The sequence below is a fragment of the Phalaenopsis equestris genome, unplaced genomic scaffold, assembly GCF_001263595.1.
Source record: "Phalaenopsis equestris unplaced genomic scaffold, ASM126359v1 Scaffold000488, whole genome shotgun sequence".
NCBI lineage: Eukaryota > Viridiplantae > Streptophyta > Magnoliopsida > Asparagales > Orchidaceae > Phalaenopsis > Phalaenopsis equestris.
In genome coordinates, this window is record NW_018164928.1 from 968,539 (window position 1) to 987,214 (window position 18,676).

Sequence of the window (18,676 nt, forward strand, 5' to 3'; positions counted from 1 at the left end):
GTATTTTGGTCCCCATTTTTAAGAATAAAGGGCATGCACAAGAGTGTGCAGGTTATAGAGGAATTAAGTTGATGTGTCATACTTTAAAATTATGGGAGAGGGTAATTGAACATAGGTTAAGACGCATCACAAAAATTTCTCATAATCAATTTGAATTTATGTCGGGCAGGTCTACTATGGAAGCTATACATTTATTGAGAGGTTTGATGGAGAAGTTCAGAGATAATAAGGAGAATCTACATTTGATTTTTATTGATTTAGAAAAAGCTTACGATAAGGTTCCAAGAGATATCCTTTGGAGAGTTCTTGAGAAGAAAGGTGTTGATATGACTTATATTCAAGTCATTAAAGATATGTATACTAGAGTTGTTCTTGTGTTCAAAAATTAAAGATATGTATACTAGAGTCATTAAAGATATGTATACCATGATATAAACTTTAAATTTCAAAGTATTTGAGAAAGATTGAATGTAAAATTGCATGAACTATGAATGCACTCCTTATCCCTGGTGAATTAATACAAGCAAGTCTTTATCCCACTAAATGGGATCTGCAATTTAAAGTATTAATATCATATTTTTTCGATAATTTTTATGCCGGTTGTCGGCTATCTAGCGCAACCTTCCACTTTTTGCATCCGGGGCTTGAAACCCGACAATGCCATGCTAAGGCTTTTGTTAAAAATAATTTTATATTTTTTTGAAGTGAAATGCTTGTTTATTAGTTTAATAGACTTGCTATATGGTGTGGTGCAAATCTCTCATTTACCCCCATATTAATAATTTGTCAATTGTTTTTGAGACTTCTTGTGGAGACCTGGCTCATTATAGAAGACTGTTCCATAGAAAATAAATTGTGTTATTCTTGTGCAATGTCTTTATTGGCATAATTCACTGGCTCATTTGTTGCTTTATAGTTTTGGAGGCTCTCTCTTTACTATTCATTGAGGGTCATTCCAATTGCCGCTTCTTTCTCTTAATCCGTGGTTGGTTGATACTCAATGAAAAGTGGAAAAAGAGAATAAAGCCATGAGACTGAAGTTTGATATGCTTAGAAACATGACTTTTTGGAGAGGAGGGAAGATATATACGGGATACAATGCCAATAAGATTAAGGCATGCCTTGATTTGCCACTGTATAGGGTCACCGAGTCTCTCAGATTTTTCTTTGACTCTTTGTCACTATACGAATCCCAATTCTCTCGCCAATTTTTGCGGATCGCGTAACTTTATAAAGAAAGCTTTAGTGTGGATCTTTAGGGCATTCTCAACTTGACAGCTTGAAATTCTACTCAATTGAATTCTTTTGATGACCCAATTCTATCAACATTAGATTGATGAGGTGTCAGATGAATATAAAAGGTTAAGATTGATAATTTAAGGGTTTACATTGGACACAAAAACTAAAATTACTGTCTAGGATTAAAATTGACACTTTTATAATGTAGGGAACATGTCACTATCTATCCTAACATTCTTTATTGGTTTCTAGTGCATCATGTATTTGTACCATTATCCTGATATATGGTATGACTATGCAACATGGAGTTCAAAGAATACTTCTCTGGATTCTGCAGTTAAAATTTTCCAACGTGCTTTGAAGGCCCTTCCTGGTAACATACATTCATTTTGGTTTTGTAATTCTTAATATTCGTTTATATGTTTCATTGATTTATCTACCTACAAGGACTTCTACTACTTCATTCATTGGCACTTATTCACTGAAAATTTTTATAGCTGATGGCGGCCTTCTAATACGTTCATATATCATGATTGAATGTCGTACTTTGTGGTTTTGTTTATTTTATTGTTTTTTTTAATGGCTATTTTTGGATGCTAGGAAATTAAGTGAAAGGAAATGGGAAAAAAGGGGTTGGAAAACTTAAATCAATAATCACCATTGGATTATTTTTTATGAGCTCTACCTAACTGTCGCTATGTTATTTTTTAATAAATTGATAATATAATGCATGTTGGAAAATAATAAATAAAAATGAGTACTTGCTTGGGCATATGCCAATAGTGTAGTTGGTTTCATACCTCCTGTTGACTTAATGGTAGATTCAAAATTGTTAGGTAATTGTGCTTGCAAGTTGTGCGCACAGTTTTTCTTTTTCTTATTGTGTTCTTACTAGGATGTTGCTTCAAGGGGTGTAAAAAATTAACTCGACACATCAACTTGATTTGAATTTGACTAAAAAAATCTGATTGGGTTGTCCCGAACTTTTTGGTCTGGTTTGTGTCTAGAATCCTGACCATCTTAATTTTCTGTTCATGTTGGGTGGACACTGATACTCGGTACTAAAATCAGTGAACAAACGACGACGAAGTTGTAGTAGATAGGTGGAAAAACACTACTAAGGGCTGCTCTTACAATAATAAAAGAAAAACAAGCAAGTTACAAGGGTGATCTACTATTCGAGAGATAGATCGTCTCTCCCACACCCACACCCACACCCACACCCTAGACGTTGCTAGGAATAGAACAAGAAGAAACCAAAACAACAACCACAAAAAACATGCATGAAAATAAAACCAATCTTACGTTCCTTCTTTAAGAGAATCCTCATACAACATTTAAAAACTTTCCTTCTAAACTTCCCTCCAAATTCCTCTCAATTTCTCCTATTTGAAGATGTGATTATGGGTCGAGTGGACCCCACCCCGTCCTTCATACTCTGTGCCTCGCCTGGGTCCCTTCCCTTCTTCCCGTGACAAAAGCTAGGCGACTTGTGGGTCGGCCGTGCTGCAATCGGTCGTTCCCTCCTGGACTGGCTAGTATATGGTGGTAAGATTACTTCCCTCCCAATAAAGTACCTTATCCTTAGAGTGGAAAGATGAAAACTGCTTGTGGATCACCTCTTAACCAATACCTCCTTCGCTCCCCTTCTCAACACACTCTCGATCTTTAATGGTTCTAGAATTATCTTCAAGTCCATCGTCAACATCGGCGGTAGTGTAGATAAGCATGTGTGATCTCCAATCGCTCGTCTCAGCTGTAATACATGGAAGATCAGGTGTAGTGTGGATTATGGTGGTAATTTCAAACGGTATGCCACTGCCTCGATGCGTTCCACCACCTCATAAGGCCCAAAGTATTTCGGTGAAAGTTTCTCGCTTCTCCTCCTGACCAATGTATTTTGTCGGTAGGGCCTCAGCTTAAAGTAGACCATGTCCTCTGGTTCGAATTGCACCTTCTCCTGTGTCAATCCGCTTTCCTCTTCATGATTTGTTGAACCCTCAGAAAATGCCCCTTGAGCTCAGCTAATATCCTATCCCTCTCCTCGAAGTACGGATCAACGATGGATACCGGTGTAGTGCTATGGCCATAATGTATCAAGTGGGGTGCATCCCGTCTATATATTATCTTGAAAGGGATTGTCTGTGCGGCAGTGTGGTATGAAATATTATACCAATATTCGACCCATGCAATCCACTTAGCTCATAACTGCGGTGTATTAGAAATAAAACAACGCATGTGTGTCTCCACACTCCTGTTGACCGCCTCCGACTGGCTATCGGTATGGGGATGGTATGCGGTGCTTCTTTTAAGGACTGTTGCTTGCAATCTAAATAGCTATTTCCAAAAGTGGCTGATGAACAGCTTGTTTCTATCTAATACAATTGATTCTGACACCCCATGAAAACATATTACCCGGATGAACACCGCCACGACTGAGATCGCAGTGTAGGGATGTCGTAAGAGAATGAAATGTGCATACTTAAACAATCCACGACCACCATAATCATCGTGAACTTTTCTGACTGTTGCAACCCCTCAATAAAATCTATTGTCACTTCTTCCCAAACCTTCTGCGGTAAAGCTAATGGTTGTAGTAACCTCCTGGTGTTGCGGTTAAGTACCTATGGCGCTGACACACATTACATTTTGCCGCCACGTCTCTACACATCCCCACCCAATAATGCTTTGTCTGTAAACGATTGTAGGTCTTTCCCTTGAATGAACCCCGATTGCACTGCCATAAAACTCTTGTAATAACGTGGGAATATACTCCGACGACTTGGGTAACATGAATTGCCGCTGGTGGAGCTGCTGCTTTTACTTCAATGCACATCCTGGATGATTGTTCGGATCTTGTTGTAATTTGGTCCTTATTTTCCTTAGCTCCTCATCCCTTTTGCTCTCCTGTCTCAAGACCTCTCAATCTAGGACCAAGGGTGCCGATAGGGTCGTTAATTGGGTTAATTGGGTTCCTACACCTTTCTTAACATTGCGTCAACTGCCCTGTTCTCTAATACTGGTCGATACTGAATCTCGAATCATACCCTAGTTGTTTGGATAACCATCTCTGATGCTTCTCAATCACCATCCGTTGCTTCAGAAGTTTTAATCTCCTATGATCTGTCCCGACCAAGAAATATCGATCCAACAGGTAGGACCGCCATTCTGAATGAACAGGACAATTGTCATCAATTCCCTCTCATATACTGACTTTAGCCTCGCTATGACTGTAAGAATCTGGTTGAAGTAGGCAATCTGCCATTGATCTTACATGAGCACTGATTCCAATCCGTACCTCGACGCAGCCGTATCCACCTTGAATAGTTTGCCAAAATCTGGAAGTGCTCATACTGGTACGCTAGTCATGGCCCTCTTCAACTGTTCAAAAGCATGTGTTGCTACTACTCCCCATTTGAAATTGTCTTTCTTCAACTCTTCTGTTAGTGGCTATACTATCGTGTCATATCCTCACAGAAACCTTCGGTAGTAACCGGTGAGACCTAGTAATCCTCTGAACTCCTTCAAACTTGTTGGTAAGGGCCAATCAACCATAACTTCAATCTTAGATTTATCCACTGCTACGCCTGTTCTGGTCACCACATGTCCTAGGTACTCCATCTGCAAATGTGCAAAATTATATTTCTTCAAGTTGGCATACAACTGGCGCTCCCTCAAAGTCTCGAAGACAAACCTCAGGTGCCCCACATGCTCCGTCTCTGTACGACTATAAATGAGAATATCATAAAAAAATCAGAACAAATTTCAAAGATAAGGTTGAAAAACCCTATTCATGAGGGACTAAAATGTTACCGGGGCGGTCGTGAGGCCGAATGACACCACTATGTATTCATAATATCCTTTTCGTGTCCTGATTGTTGCCTTGTGTACATCTGCCGTATTCATTCTGATCTAGTGATACCCTGCTTCAGATTAATTTTTGAAAAAATAATTACCCCATAAAGCTCATTGAGTAACTCATCAATCACAAGAATATGAAACTTGTCCAAGACCGTTTTTCTTATTCAAAGCCCAGTTGTACACACAAAATATCCAATTACCATTTTTTTTCTTTACCAACAATATGAGATTGAAAATATGGCTCATACTAGGCTTGATAATTCCAGCTTTTAGCATCTCTGAGATCAGCTTCTCTATCTCATTTTTCTGAATCTGGGGGTACCTGTATGGTTTGATGCTGATGGGAGAGTCACTCTTCTTCAATGTAATAGCATGTGCGCTCCCTCCTAGGGGTTAACCCACTTGGCTGCTGGAAAACATCAGTAAACTGTTGTAGGAGCTGTTGGACCCCTTCTGGAAACTCCCAACTTTGAATCTCAAATCTCCTAAATGCTCCGCAACTCCAAGCAGCTCAATCCTGCTCCCTGAATTGACTTGACCTTGGTTTTGAGCGACATCATGGTGTTGTATAAACTAGCATCTTCTCTAAGCACCACCTTTCTGCCCTCCAGTTGGAACTCCATCTTCAAGGACTTCCAATCCACCTTCATTTCTCCCAATTGTTGTAGCCACTTCATCCTTAAAATCACATATGAGCCGGTCTTCCACCACCTGTAGGCCTTGTAGTGTCAGAACCAAGTCCTTGCAAATTCCTCTCTCTCCACCTTCCATGTCCCCATCGGCCTTGTAGTGTCAGAACTAGACCCTTGCAAATTCCTCTTCTCTCCACATTCCATGTCCCCATCATGACGCCAAAGCTCTCTGTAGTCATCAGCTTCAACCCTAGCTTTTGCTCAACCTGATTTGAGATAAAGTTATGTGGATGTGACTCGTGTTAAATCCTACCACCGAATGGAGGGACACCTCCGCCACATTCAAATGCAGATGCTACTCCTCCGCCGCTTCCTGTTATGAGTCCTCACCCTCTTTATCCTCCTCTTGAACTAAAAGAATCTAAAGAGCACGCTCTTTGCGACGATGTCCTGGGGCGTATTTCTCGTCACAACGGTAACACAATCCTTTGGCTTTTTTGTCCTGCACTTCAACATCCCTCAATCCACACAGTCTCAAGGGGCGGATGATCGTTTGTTTGCTGGGCTTCAAACCTTTCAAGAAATTCCCTTCCAAGTCTGTTACAGAATTCCCCCACAACCTCCTTAACAAAAGCTCAAAATTCTCTCGGTACTTCATAACCGTCTCCTCTTGATTCAGAACATAGAATTGCTCATGTAGATCTCTTTCATGAATGACTCAGAAACTTTTCAACAGCAATCCTTAAACTTCTCCCATGAGAGTATCAGATACCTTGTTGCCATCCATTAGAACCTCGCTAAAGCCTTTCTCTTAGAGCATAATCTCGCTGCCATGAGTTTCTCTTCCTCAGTCAACCCATTGATCGCAAAGTATCGCTCCACTTTATACACCCATCCATTTGCATCCTCCCTTCGAAGATTGACATCTTCAATTTTCTGACCCTTGCATCTCTACCCCAACTTCCTCTCCCTCTAAATTTTTCTGCTGTGTATCTAGGGTGAAACTCCCTCTATGGCCATAGGCATATCCCACTCCCGATTCCTTCCTTCCTCCATCATACTCTTCCGTGTCTCTTTCACTATCCCTCCAATATTCGGCCAATTCCCCTCCATCAGAAGTCTCCACTCCCCCTTCCCCTCCATCAGAAGTCTCCACTCCCCCTTCTCTTGGAGTCACAGGGGGGCGCCCTTATAGGTAGATAATGTCTTCTTTATTTTCTTCTCGCTCAATCTCCTTCCCCTTTAACCTGGTCAAGGATTCCCTGCTCAACCCTTAGTTAGGGTTTGCATTTGGATTGGTCGACACAACCTTGGATTGCATCTCCATAAGCTTTTTCATTGTCTCCCACGTTTCCCCTATGCCTTCAAATCCATCATTCATTCGCTTTCAAATATGTCCTTTAGTGTAGCAAACCTTCCTTCCATTCTGGATCGAATTTGCTTCACTTCTTTTTCTAGCACATCAACTTTTTTTGCTGCCATCCCACCAAGATCTAGGCCTTGATATCAATTTGATACGCCTCGACACCGAAATCGGCTAATAAACCACGACGAAATTACAGTAGATAGGTCGAAAAATACAACTAAGGGCTGCTCTTACAAAAATGAAAGGAAAACAATCAAGATGCAAGAGTGATGTTCTATTCAAGGGGTAGATCGTTTCTCCCAGACCCTAGACGTCGCTAGGAACACCACAAGAGGAAAGCAAAATAACAGCCATAAAAATGCATGAAAATAAAACAAACCGTTTGTTCCTCCTTTAATAGAATCCTCTTTCAATATTTTAAAACATTGCTTCTAAACTTCCCTACAAAATCTCCTCCATGATATCTGATTATGGCCCGAGTGGACGCCTCCCCCTCCTTTCTTTTCTTTGTGCCTCGCCCAGGTCCCTCCCCTTCTATCCCATGACAAAAGTCGGCCCACTTGTGGGTCGGCTGTGCTGCAATCAGCCGGTCGCTTCTGGACTGGCCAGTCTATGGGCGTAACAGACGCAACAACTTGAAATTGACCCTAATGCCTTATGTTGAATGGGTTAAGTGGGTGAGGTTCAGGTCAATCGGGTTGAAGGTGAGTCAGGTTTGGGTTAGAGTTTCAGACATATTTAATAAACGGGTCGAGTTGGGGCATGTAGATTCAGGTTGAGTCAAATTTTGATTAGACTCAAACCTGTCCCATTTATCAGAATAAACACTCTTAGGGTCTGCTTGGGGCAGCTGCAGCTTATCCAGCTTATTCTAATAATCTGGTGATAAGCAGCTGATCCGGATAAGTTGTCTGTCTGTTTGGTTTGTGCGTTTAGAAAATAATTGATTCTGGAAAAATGACCAATCTGCCCCTAATCTATATAAGTTGTAGCTGTTTGATTTGTGCGTTTTGTAAACAACTGATTTGCATATTTTTTTTACAAATTTACCAAACATCTTAATACAATCATAAAGTGGAGATAAATGTGAGATTGTAGAATTTGAAAATACAAAATATTCTTAAAATTAAAGTTTAAATGTTAAGACATGAAAATACAAAATATTTATCACTTAAATATTTCAGATCACATCACAGAAGCACGCTTACCTAAACAAAAGTGAAATAGATCTTAACACACTAATATGTACTATAATGAAACCCCAAAAAGAAAAAAAAACATGTTATAATAACAAGAAAAAAATTATAATATTGGATTTAAAATATAGCAACTATCACGGCACATGCTGCCCTGCTCTAACACTCCATAATCTTGAGCAAAACTGTCTGACTGAGATATTGTACAAATGGAAGCACTCGAACTAGAAGCAGTGTTCTGAAATCGTGATACTGACGAACTCCGAACAGCGGTGTCCAGTTGTGATATCATAGAAATCGACGTACTGTCGGCCCACTTGAAGAAAGTACAGTCGTCCTGTCCTTGTGCTCACCGCGTAATATAGCAATCGCAGTCGCTATTCTTTTGTGGCGTTCTCAATATCGATTCATCCTGGAAAAATGATTTGATATGAATAAACAAATAAAATAAGATAAAAGTAAATAAGTAGTGCTAATATTTCAAAACCGAACAATTAGCACATAAACTACATATTTCTAAAAAGTGTTCTACATATCAAGGTCTTTCAAATAATACAATAGCTGACACATCCAGCAAAATCCACAAATACAACATTTATTTTTGGATCGAGAGATGCAAATATTCCACGCGCAACTCAGACCGAAGCCTCTTGAAAATCTGCCTTCGTGTCGGGCACTCAAGGACTTTTACACATTTTAAGAAGAAATCGAGATCAGCCACAACTTCAGGAATTTCTTCTAAAAGATTCATAAAACGATCAACACTGGGATCATCCACTTCTGGTTCAACAGGTTGCAGAGTTGCAAATACTTTTATCAGTCTGTCTATTGAGCTCTACACGAATACATCTTCATTTTTTATCTTTTTTTCCATCTTACGCCTCTTGGATTGGCATGTGGACTCAAGCTCCCTTGGGTGTATGCTAGGACCTTCACCAGAACCCATAACCTGATCAGGTATCAAGTCGACTGTTATGCCATCGAACCCCAACTCACTTGGGTTGAAGGTATTCTGACCCGTAGTGACAACCCTCTTGAACATTACACCCAATTTATCTTCCAATTCCTGGGCAATTTCACACACCTTAAATTTTTTCACTGTTGGTACTGTCTGTAATATAAATTAGGGCATATTAGAAAAAACATAAAGCTAAATAATAAAGAGATTGAAGAGAATGATGGGGGGTGAAAGTATTACCTCTAGATTCTCTGTCCACCATTCCTCTGAAGCATCCATGATACTTTTGAGAGGATCCCAACCCAATCACGTTGATCCTCGTTTTAGTTCCTTCCATAATTTCCAGTCTTTTTTTAGCTGATCTCACTTGTTCTTGAATTTTAACCTGTCGTACTCACGCCCGGTCATTTTCGTGAACTTCTTGGAAATATTTTGACACCCTTCTTTGTTAAAATAGGCGGTAGACCTATTACAAATTTTAATCTCCTTAATACATAAATTGCAAAAGATGTTCGTGACATCTTTATCCCACATTGCTGACGTAGCGGCTTCTTTGTTCTTAGTCATAATGAGACTAATAAAAATTGATTCAATTCTTCAGGAATGCTTACAAATATTAGGCAATAATGAGCAACAATGTTTAAAACAAAAAGTTAGAATTTGAAAACAGCTAACATAACATGAGCGAACAAATCCTAAGCGAACAAATCCTAAGCGAAACCAACTTGCCAAAATGCTATCCCAATTAGGGTAGCTAGAAGAATAAATAATTTAGCTTGAATTTAACAACAAGTGCACCTCAAACAACATTAGGAAATATTTATCATCAATCTCGGGTCCATTTATGATGTGACATATATTGTCAAGAAGTAAATTGCCAACTGTCCAACCCTTTCTAACTCTTCCATGTCAAAATGCCTTTTTTAGCATGAAAAGAGTTATATATATGCATAGTTTCTATTGAAGAAAATCAATCATATTTATTTGTGGCATGATAATTTGACCCTCAATAATTTAAATTTTTTATACAAAGCTATATATCGAGTTTATTCTCATTTCATACCCACTAATCGGTCAAGGAAAATAGCAGAAAAATGTATTCGGGCATTCCAATTTATGGGATCGGGATCCATGATATAACCAGTTAGGAAGAATAGCAGCAAAGATGATTTCCTGCATTCCAATGTAGCAGATCAACAAACCTTATACATCTAAGGACGAAAAATACCAAGAAATAACAATTCCAAGGCTTCTATACACATTCTGGGCTATTCGACTAAAGTAGTTGGAAGATTAGAAATACGTAGAGATAATTCTGAAGCTTAAATTTCATCACAAACTGAACATAGAAGAGATTAAACATATTTGAGAAAGAGATCAATACATACTTGGCGCGTGATCGTGGCCACGTATTGAGCTCAACAGGAAATAAATGTAACTGATAACTCAATAATCGAAAAACTCCACGCAGAATTTATCTCCCGAAAATCGAAATACTTCTTACGATGACCAAAGATAATCGAAGCCATCCATACTAAACTCATCATTCTTACGGTAACCAAAGACAAGAACTTACAAAACGAAGAGGGTGGATTGCAGGGGAGAAGAGGGAAGAGATAAGTGTTATGATCTCCTCAGAGCACGGAAGTTTTAGGGCACGATGGATTGTATAGATCTCCTCTTCTCAGAGCGCGGAAGTTTTTAGGGCACGAATTGGGTTGATGAAAGCAGAGAGGTAAGTAAAGTAAAAATCCTTCGAAACACTCGACCGTGACACTGAGGACTCGGCCCGCGGTCGTATTATAACCAGAAAAGGCGTTTTACGGGACGCAGCTAGGAAGCTCCAACCAAATTCCTACGCGGTGTTTTCAAAACGCACAATCCGCGAATAAGCCCCCCCAAACGAACCCTTAGTCGCTACCTACTCTAGTTTTTTACCGACTAGTTTCTTTTCTCTGCACATCCATTTAACACGTCGTTGCATGAAACTGTGAATAGCCCATTGAATACAATGTATAAAACCATGGCTTTGTTTCTGAATCAGTCTTTCATGGACACGTGTATTGGTGCTTTACAACGATTTCCTAAACATTTTATTCTATTCATTGCCAATTCATTTTACAGATGTGGCCAGACTGCAGATAATTGAATCCTGATAAATCTTAGGAAACAAAAAAGATAGTTGGCGCTGAGGTGGGGATGAGAGGGAGAACTTTGGCTTCTGATCGTTTTATGCATTTTTTGATTGTGGGGAGGGATGATATCTTTTTCATGATGGCGTAATTGTGTTTGTTTATTCAACCAAGCTCTCCACGAGCTTCTATTTCTCTTCTATGGAATTTTTTTCCCCTTCTTTGAACCACAACCTGTACTGACTAGTAGAAATTCTAGTCCTGGTAATTTTTCTGGTATTGAAAGCTTAAAAAAAGGTAATATACATGCATGCTGTTGAGATATAGGAGCGCTTCATAGAAGTCCATATTTTTTTTATTTTATTAAGCTCACAAAAAACACCTTTTGGCTGATGAAGGTACACTCTGTTGTTAATTAGGCTCAAGTGATGCGCTTTTTGACTTAAATTTATTGTTTCTTACTAAATTTTCCTCCATATTTTTATTGTAGCTTTTTTCTTTTGACAATATGACAATTAATCAATGAATTACTTAGGTGACATGCTTTCATGACTAATATCACTTTGCTCATTGAGAAAGGGTTTACGGCCTAATAGGGGTGTCAAATTTAATTCATGTGTCGAGTTTAGGTCAAACCCAAAATTGACCCCACTCGAAACTATTTAACTTTGACCCAACCAAATTATTAAATGATTTAGAAAGTTCAACTCGAACCTAACTTTAACTCGATGATCCAAGCACGACCTATATAACTCGTTTAACATAAGGCATAATAACTATTTGGTCAAAATCATTCCAAATATGGGATGATTTCAAGTCAATCTCAGGTCAATTTCAGGTTGATGTGTCAATTGTGAGTCAATTTAGGGTTAGTGGGTTAATTTTGGGTTATTTTGGTCAACTCGAACCGACTTGAAATATTAAATTAGTTAGGATTCTGATAGGAACTAGCACAGGTTTTCATGCAAAAATTAGAGCAAAAAATATATTATGTTTTTGTAAGAACGTCAAACACTCAAGGCGAGTATAAAAATAAACACCTACAATTCGAGAGGCAGGTGATCTCTCTGAATTCCTACAATTTGAGAGGTAGGAAGTCTCTTCCCAAACCCTAGCCCCAAGACCCAGAACCACATTTTTATGTATAATCTTAGCCCTAAACATATTGGCCTTATTTAAACTAACCAACAATAAATGACAATGACTAAATTTCCCTTAATTGTCTTCATAACGTTACTCGCCTCCCAAAAATACACTTTGCCTTCAAGGTGAGGAAAACTGCTACTGGGTTAAGGCCATACGGTTCCCATGGTCTGTCTTCATTTAACCATCTTTTTCATATAATCATAAATTTGTAGTGACTCTCGGTAATTTGAAATGTCATCTTGTGCACATCTTTCGGTTGCATCCGAATTGGATTGTGTCTTGACTTCTAGTTAGTCTTTGAGAATATCGCAACCCCAAATACCTTATTTAGTGGCTTATCGATCACCAGAATCTGCCAATTCCGTATCATGAGCCTCTTACATCTCTGTCAACTTCAATCCCGTTTGCTTCCTTTTGCGCATGTCGTTTGAATGTTTCGCTACTTCTTCTAAGTGTTGTCACTCGAGACCTTTTCTTATTTCTTCGCTTGATACCTCAGTTATCGATCCTTATAAAGCAACGACAATGCCCTGATGTCACGCGCATCATTCAGTTGCTTTTGGCCTTCATTCTGGATGTAACTTCAATCCTTCAGGTGCCGTCGCTAGATCCCACGACGACCGAAAATTGTTTTGCGTGAAACTTCATGTTCATCGTTTCTTCCAGGGCTGTGAATCTCTTCTTGAACTGCCTTTCCATTTATGAGAAATATTTATCTATTTTAGATTTAACACGGCTCAACTGTCCCTTTAATTTCTTCACCGAAGCATCTATTTTCTTAGCTGTAATTAAATCACAAGCCAAATTTTTGTACCCTGAAATTGTCGTCTAAATCGCTTCTATGTCACAACATCACGTCTATACCGCAAGGTGGTAAGCCCCTCGTCTTCATCCGCGTGATTCCTAGATAGAACTTATCGCGATTGTATCACAAGGCTTTGGTCTCCACCCTAGTACGTTGCTATCATGTCTTTGGCTTCCTACTTAGCACCAACAATATCACGTGGTTTAGTCACGAGATTGTATTTCAATTATTTGGTTGTTGTATGTTGTGACATCACCGTTTGCTTTGTTTGGTACGCAACTGTTCTGTCGGGGCGAAGAAATCTCCTGTCCCAGCTAGCCCTTATTGCAATTGTATTGTGGATTCCATTGTTGCTCACGCATGTGCTCGGAGATCTCGTATGCTTCGATTAGGGCGTAATGAATTCTCGCCTTATTCATCGGGATCATGTTCGTGATCTCCTAGAAATCGATTGCTCAAATACCATTTGATTGGAACTTTGTGCAAATTTTTACACAGAAATTAGTGCAAATAATATTTGTTTTGGTAAAAACATTAAATACTCAAGAAGAGTACAAAGATAAGCACCCACAATTTGAGAGGTAGGCGATCTCTCCCAAGTCCCACAACTTTAGGGGTGGGAAGTCTCTTGTCAAGCCCTTTGTGTCGCAACCACATTCTCATGTATAATCCTAACCCTAGACATGTTAGCCTTATTTATACTAACCAATAATAAATGACAAAATATTAAATTGCCGTTGAGCAAATAAAGACTAAATTGCCTTGGGCGCCGTCATAACAGACTCCTAACTCCAAACCTGACTCATAATTTGACTCAAAGAAGTGTGTCTAATTGCAAATGGTTTTGGTTGACTCCAATTTTTTGGTGAAGAATTGGGTGTAACATTCCAAGAGCTTGACCACTCAAGATGCATAAGGCTTACTTACCATGCCAGATTGCTCTGTGGTCCAAAGATACTGAGCATAGCCAATTATGGTTCAGATGTATGGGCATGCTCAATGATCGCTTAGATACATGACATGATGGATTTAGTTTATAATAGTGAATCATGGTTGCATATGCAAATTTTGATTTTATGGCTGGAGCATTCTTTTTTTGTGGAAGTCCAAGTCTTATATTGAACATTGGCTCTAGTGGCTTTTGAAGGCTATACCCTTGCCAATGAGGTTAAAATATACATGGTAAGGGATATTTTGATATATCCATTAGTTGTTTCAAGCAGCAGGCTCCAAGTTAAGCTTTAATTTTGGGTTAGAGTCCGACTCATCCTATGTCCTATTTGGTGAGTGTCAAGTTCATAAAAGAAGAGTTATTTACCAAATTTATTGCTTTTTAACTTGTCTAATTTGTGGGACTTGATGGGAATGTGATACCAGAACTAACCAAATCGCAGCAATGGAAGCAAATATTATTAAGCAAAACAACTAAGGTTACAATCAATACTCAAACAAAAATAAAAAAAAACACGACAAACATCAAGATCTGGCTAGGGCCTGAAAGTGACTTCCTGGGGGTAGGGGGTGTCACCCTTGGTAGTTGGCAATTGAGTAGGGTAGAGTTGGAGGTGGAGGGATAGAACAGGAAAAGGTTGGGTGGTTGGTGGACGGAATTAGGGAGGAGAGAAGCTCGAGTGGCTGAAGGAAGGGCATTGGAGGAGGGAAGCAGCAGGGTGGATGGCGTCTGAGATCAGGGGTGTGGGAGAGAGAAGGTAGACTGGCCCTTGGGAATAAGGTGGAAAGCGGTAGGGAGGAGGTGGGGCGGTCGATTCTGGAAAGGGGCAGAAGAACAACAATTGGAGCCCGTAAGATAGGGACGATTGCGGCGGCAGGAGGTTGGAAGGTGGGTGTTGGCTGGAAGACAAGGATCATGCTTTGGTCAGCGTGGGGAGGGCAGATAATGGTCATCACCACCTCGGAATAGGATACAATAAAAGCACCACCTGTTCTCAGATACAACCTAACAAGGAAAAACACACAAACAGAAACTTGAAATGATCAAACAAATAATGAAGCCTAAACTCAATAACACATATCACACATATTTATAATGGTTGATAGGCGTGAAGAAAAAGGGGGCGGGGAAGGGGGCAGTTTAAGTAGGGGGGTGGTGCGGTGGAATTGGGCTGTAAGCCCCACCCAAAGGAAAGGAGTTGATCGGTCCAGCCCCCTGCTGGACTGAGACTCCTACTGAACTTGAACCCTTGGCCAGTTAAACCAAGTAAGCCCTTGCGTCGGCATAGATCAATCCAACATAGTTGATTTTAAAAGGCGTGACTTATGTACAATAGGAAGGTCGCCCATGTTGATCAAAAGCTTGTGTTTATGACATAAGCCTACTTGGAGGTTTAGTGACACAGGGCATCTAACGGCTAGACGGATGCGGAATCGCATCTTGCACGCAAAAATTCCCACTACCAAAAGGTACTCATCACACGCGTTTGTCTGGACCAAATTGGTCCAGTCTACTTCCTTCCGAGGAGTCGATCTCTCCTCTTGGGCAACTCCTATTTATCCTCTTATTATATATTTGCTTTCAGGAGTCTAGATTTAGTTTATTCTATGCTTTGTACTAGGACAGCCGCTCTCACCTCTTCTTCCCCTCATGGGCTGTATCCTAAGGTTTTAAGTTCGGCCGTATCTTGCCTCCAAATGGTGTTTATCTTCACTATCCCTCTTCTGCATCCTAAGGTTCTAGGTTGTGTTTCAACAGTATATTGTCTCCAGGTGGGGTTTATCTTCACTATCACTCTTCCGCATCCTCCCCACATTGTTCCCGACCGCCATTTCCCTGTTGCAGCTGCCCAAACAACCACATACTGCTGTTTTTTCCTGCAGTTTCCCATTTTTTCTTGTTGCCACCGTCCTGGACAGTATCCTTTCGCTGTCGTGCAGTAACACGCATCCCCTTTTGCTACCTCCATCCTCTTCCCTTGTTGTTGTTGCCGCCTCCCTCCTCCCTTGCTATCGTAGTTCAAAGTAGCACTTCCCCTACAGTTTGGTCGTTGTCCAGCCCCTCGTCTTGCTGCCACCACCCAGTTACAACCCATCTTCTGTTCCAGCAATTTCTCACCTTCCCTTTGCTACCACTATCACCCCTGTGTTGTCGGCCCACCATCTGGCCTTTTCACTTTCCTCCCCCCCCCCCCCGAAAGATCCACCCTAGTGTAGTTGATGTTGTCATTTGTCGCACTTTCAGGTTTCAGTGTGTCATGCTGTTGTTATTTTCTATTTCAGTGTGTTGGTTGTAATTGCCAATTGGTTTTTCCAAGAATACTATTTGTTTGCTTATTGTCATTTGGGTTAACTTGACTTGACTTACAATAGCTGACCAACTTGAATTATGGAGGTTTATATTGGAGTCTAAAGGCTTTCTTCGTTTGAGTTGATCTAAAACTAAATATATGGAATGTAATTTTAGTAGTAGTAACTCTAGTGACAGAGTTGTAATTATGGGTGATCAAATCATTATGTGAACATTTTAGATATCTCGATTCTATTGTTCAAAGTGATGGTGATATAGATAGGGATGCTATTTGTAGAATTCAGGTTGGTTGAAGTGGAGGAATCATTAGGCCTATTGCATGATAGAAAAGTACTGCTTGGACTAGAAGGAAAATTTTATAAGATGTTGGTGAGACCTGGAATGCTTTATAACACATAATGTTGGCCTTTAAAAGAGAAGCATAAAATAAAGTTAAGGGTTGTTGAGATGAGAATGCTTAGTTGGATGAGTGGCTTGACACTTAAGACAAAAAATGCGAAATGAATCTATTCGTGAAAGGTTTGGTGTAACTCCAGTGGCAGACAAGATTAGAGAGAGTCGTGTTAGATGGTCTGGTCACATTAAACTTCGACCATCTGATGATTCGATAGATATTTTAGGGTCTGTTTGGGGCAACTTATTTGGTGCGGTGACATTTTGAAAACGAACCTGTCCCGTTTGGGTAAACTGTGTTTTGGAACTTATGCGTTTTCAAAACGCCGAAAACAACATTTTTACACCGCACCTATCTAGGTGAACTAAAAAAAAATTATAATAGTCATCTCACCTAGTTTCTCAGCAGATTATTTTTAATAAGCTTATCAACAAATTATTCAATAAGCTGCAGCTGCCCCAAACAGACCCTTAGATTCAACTAATATTAAGAAATGCAGAGATAGACCTGAAAAGATTTGGGCATATTGTATAAAAAATGATATTAATTTATTAGAATTAAATAAAAAATCCGACACTCAATAGGACTCAATGGAGAAGAAAGTTTCATGTAGCAGATCCCACTTAGTGGTTTAAAGGCTTGTTGTTGTTGTATTTTGAATCAAAGGAGGAGGGGCTGGTGATAGTAGAACTGTACTTGCATTCATGTATGATAGATTTTTATGGACAAGCTGCCTATCTTGGAGCTTGATGGAGAGATTGAGCTTGGAGGACGTAGTGTTTGGGTACTGTACATGGCTGAGCGATAAAATAGGGAAAAATAGTGGGAGATCTGCTTGTTGAATGTGATGAATTCATGCACTGTAAAGAAATCAATAATGCGAGCCTCAAATGCCTAAATGAGAGAAGGCATGTGGGGGAGATTTATGAGAGAAATTGGCTAATTTGTGTTCGAACAAGGAATGTTTCATGAGCCAGGTGAACATGGGGCTTGAAACTTTTGGAAAGCGTGTCCTACATGTATAGGAAACCAATTCTGGGCTCCTTGTTTCCTGCGAATTGGAGCTATCTTGTGCAGATGTTGAAAATCATAGGGAGGGAGGGAGGAGGTTGGACCTATGCCACCCTTTGATTTGGTAATAGTAGTAGAACTTTTTTTATTGTTTTTTCCTAACAGTTTTTGCAGCATTGATGATGTGACAATCTCTCAATTCTCAACCATAGTTTTTTCATCCTTCTTGTTTTGTTTTATTTTTTTTATTTGGATAGGAACTTGTCCATCAGTGATGGATCCTCACAATTACAGTTTTATTTTTTTCGATTGGACAGAGGTGCTCACTTGCCTCCCATGTGTTGTTTTCTTGTTTTATTGGCGCCACAATAAACCAGTTGCAAAGGCAGCATTTGATGAATTAAGAACTACTTGTGAGATGGAATGGTAGAGAGCGAATAGGTTTGGTACATTCAATCTTCATAAATAGTTGTTAGTGAAATTATCTCCATATAAAATTTTTTATGCAATTGGCAAAAAAATGAAGAGTTTTAAAATTATGGATCTATGAAATATGCCTTTTTTATATGGATCTGGCTGTAATTTACCTTAAAAAAAAGATATGTAATGAGTTCTGTTGTTTTGTTGGTTGATATTTTCGTCACTCTTTGCTTCTTCATCCAACATGAATATTT

At 39.6% G+C, this 18,676-nt stretch overlaps 1 protein-coding gene across 1 annotated transcript in view; it reads left to right on the plus strand.

The window, feature by feature from the left end:
• Positions 1-18,676, plus strand: part of LOC110028090 (cleavage stimulation factor subunit 77) — a 74,226-nt gene that overhangs the window by 40,825 nt on the left and 14,725 nt on the right. The window contains 1 exon segment of the mRNA XM_020729809.1: positions 1,492-1,612. Within this exon segment, the coding sequence (XP_020585468.1) occupies positions 1,492-1,612 (121 nt within the window).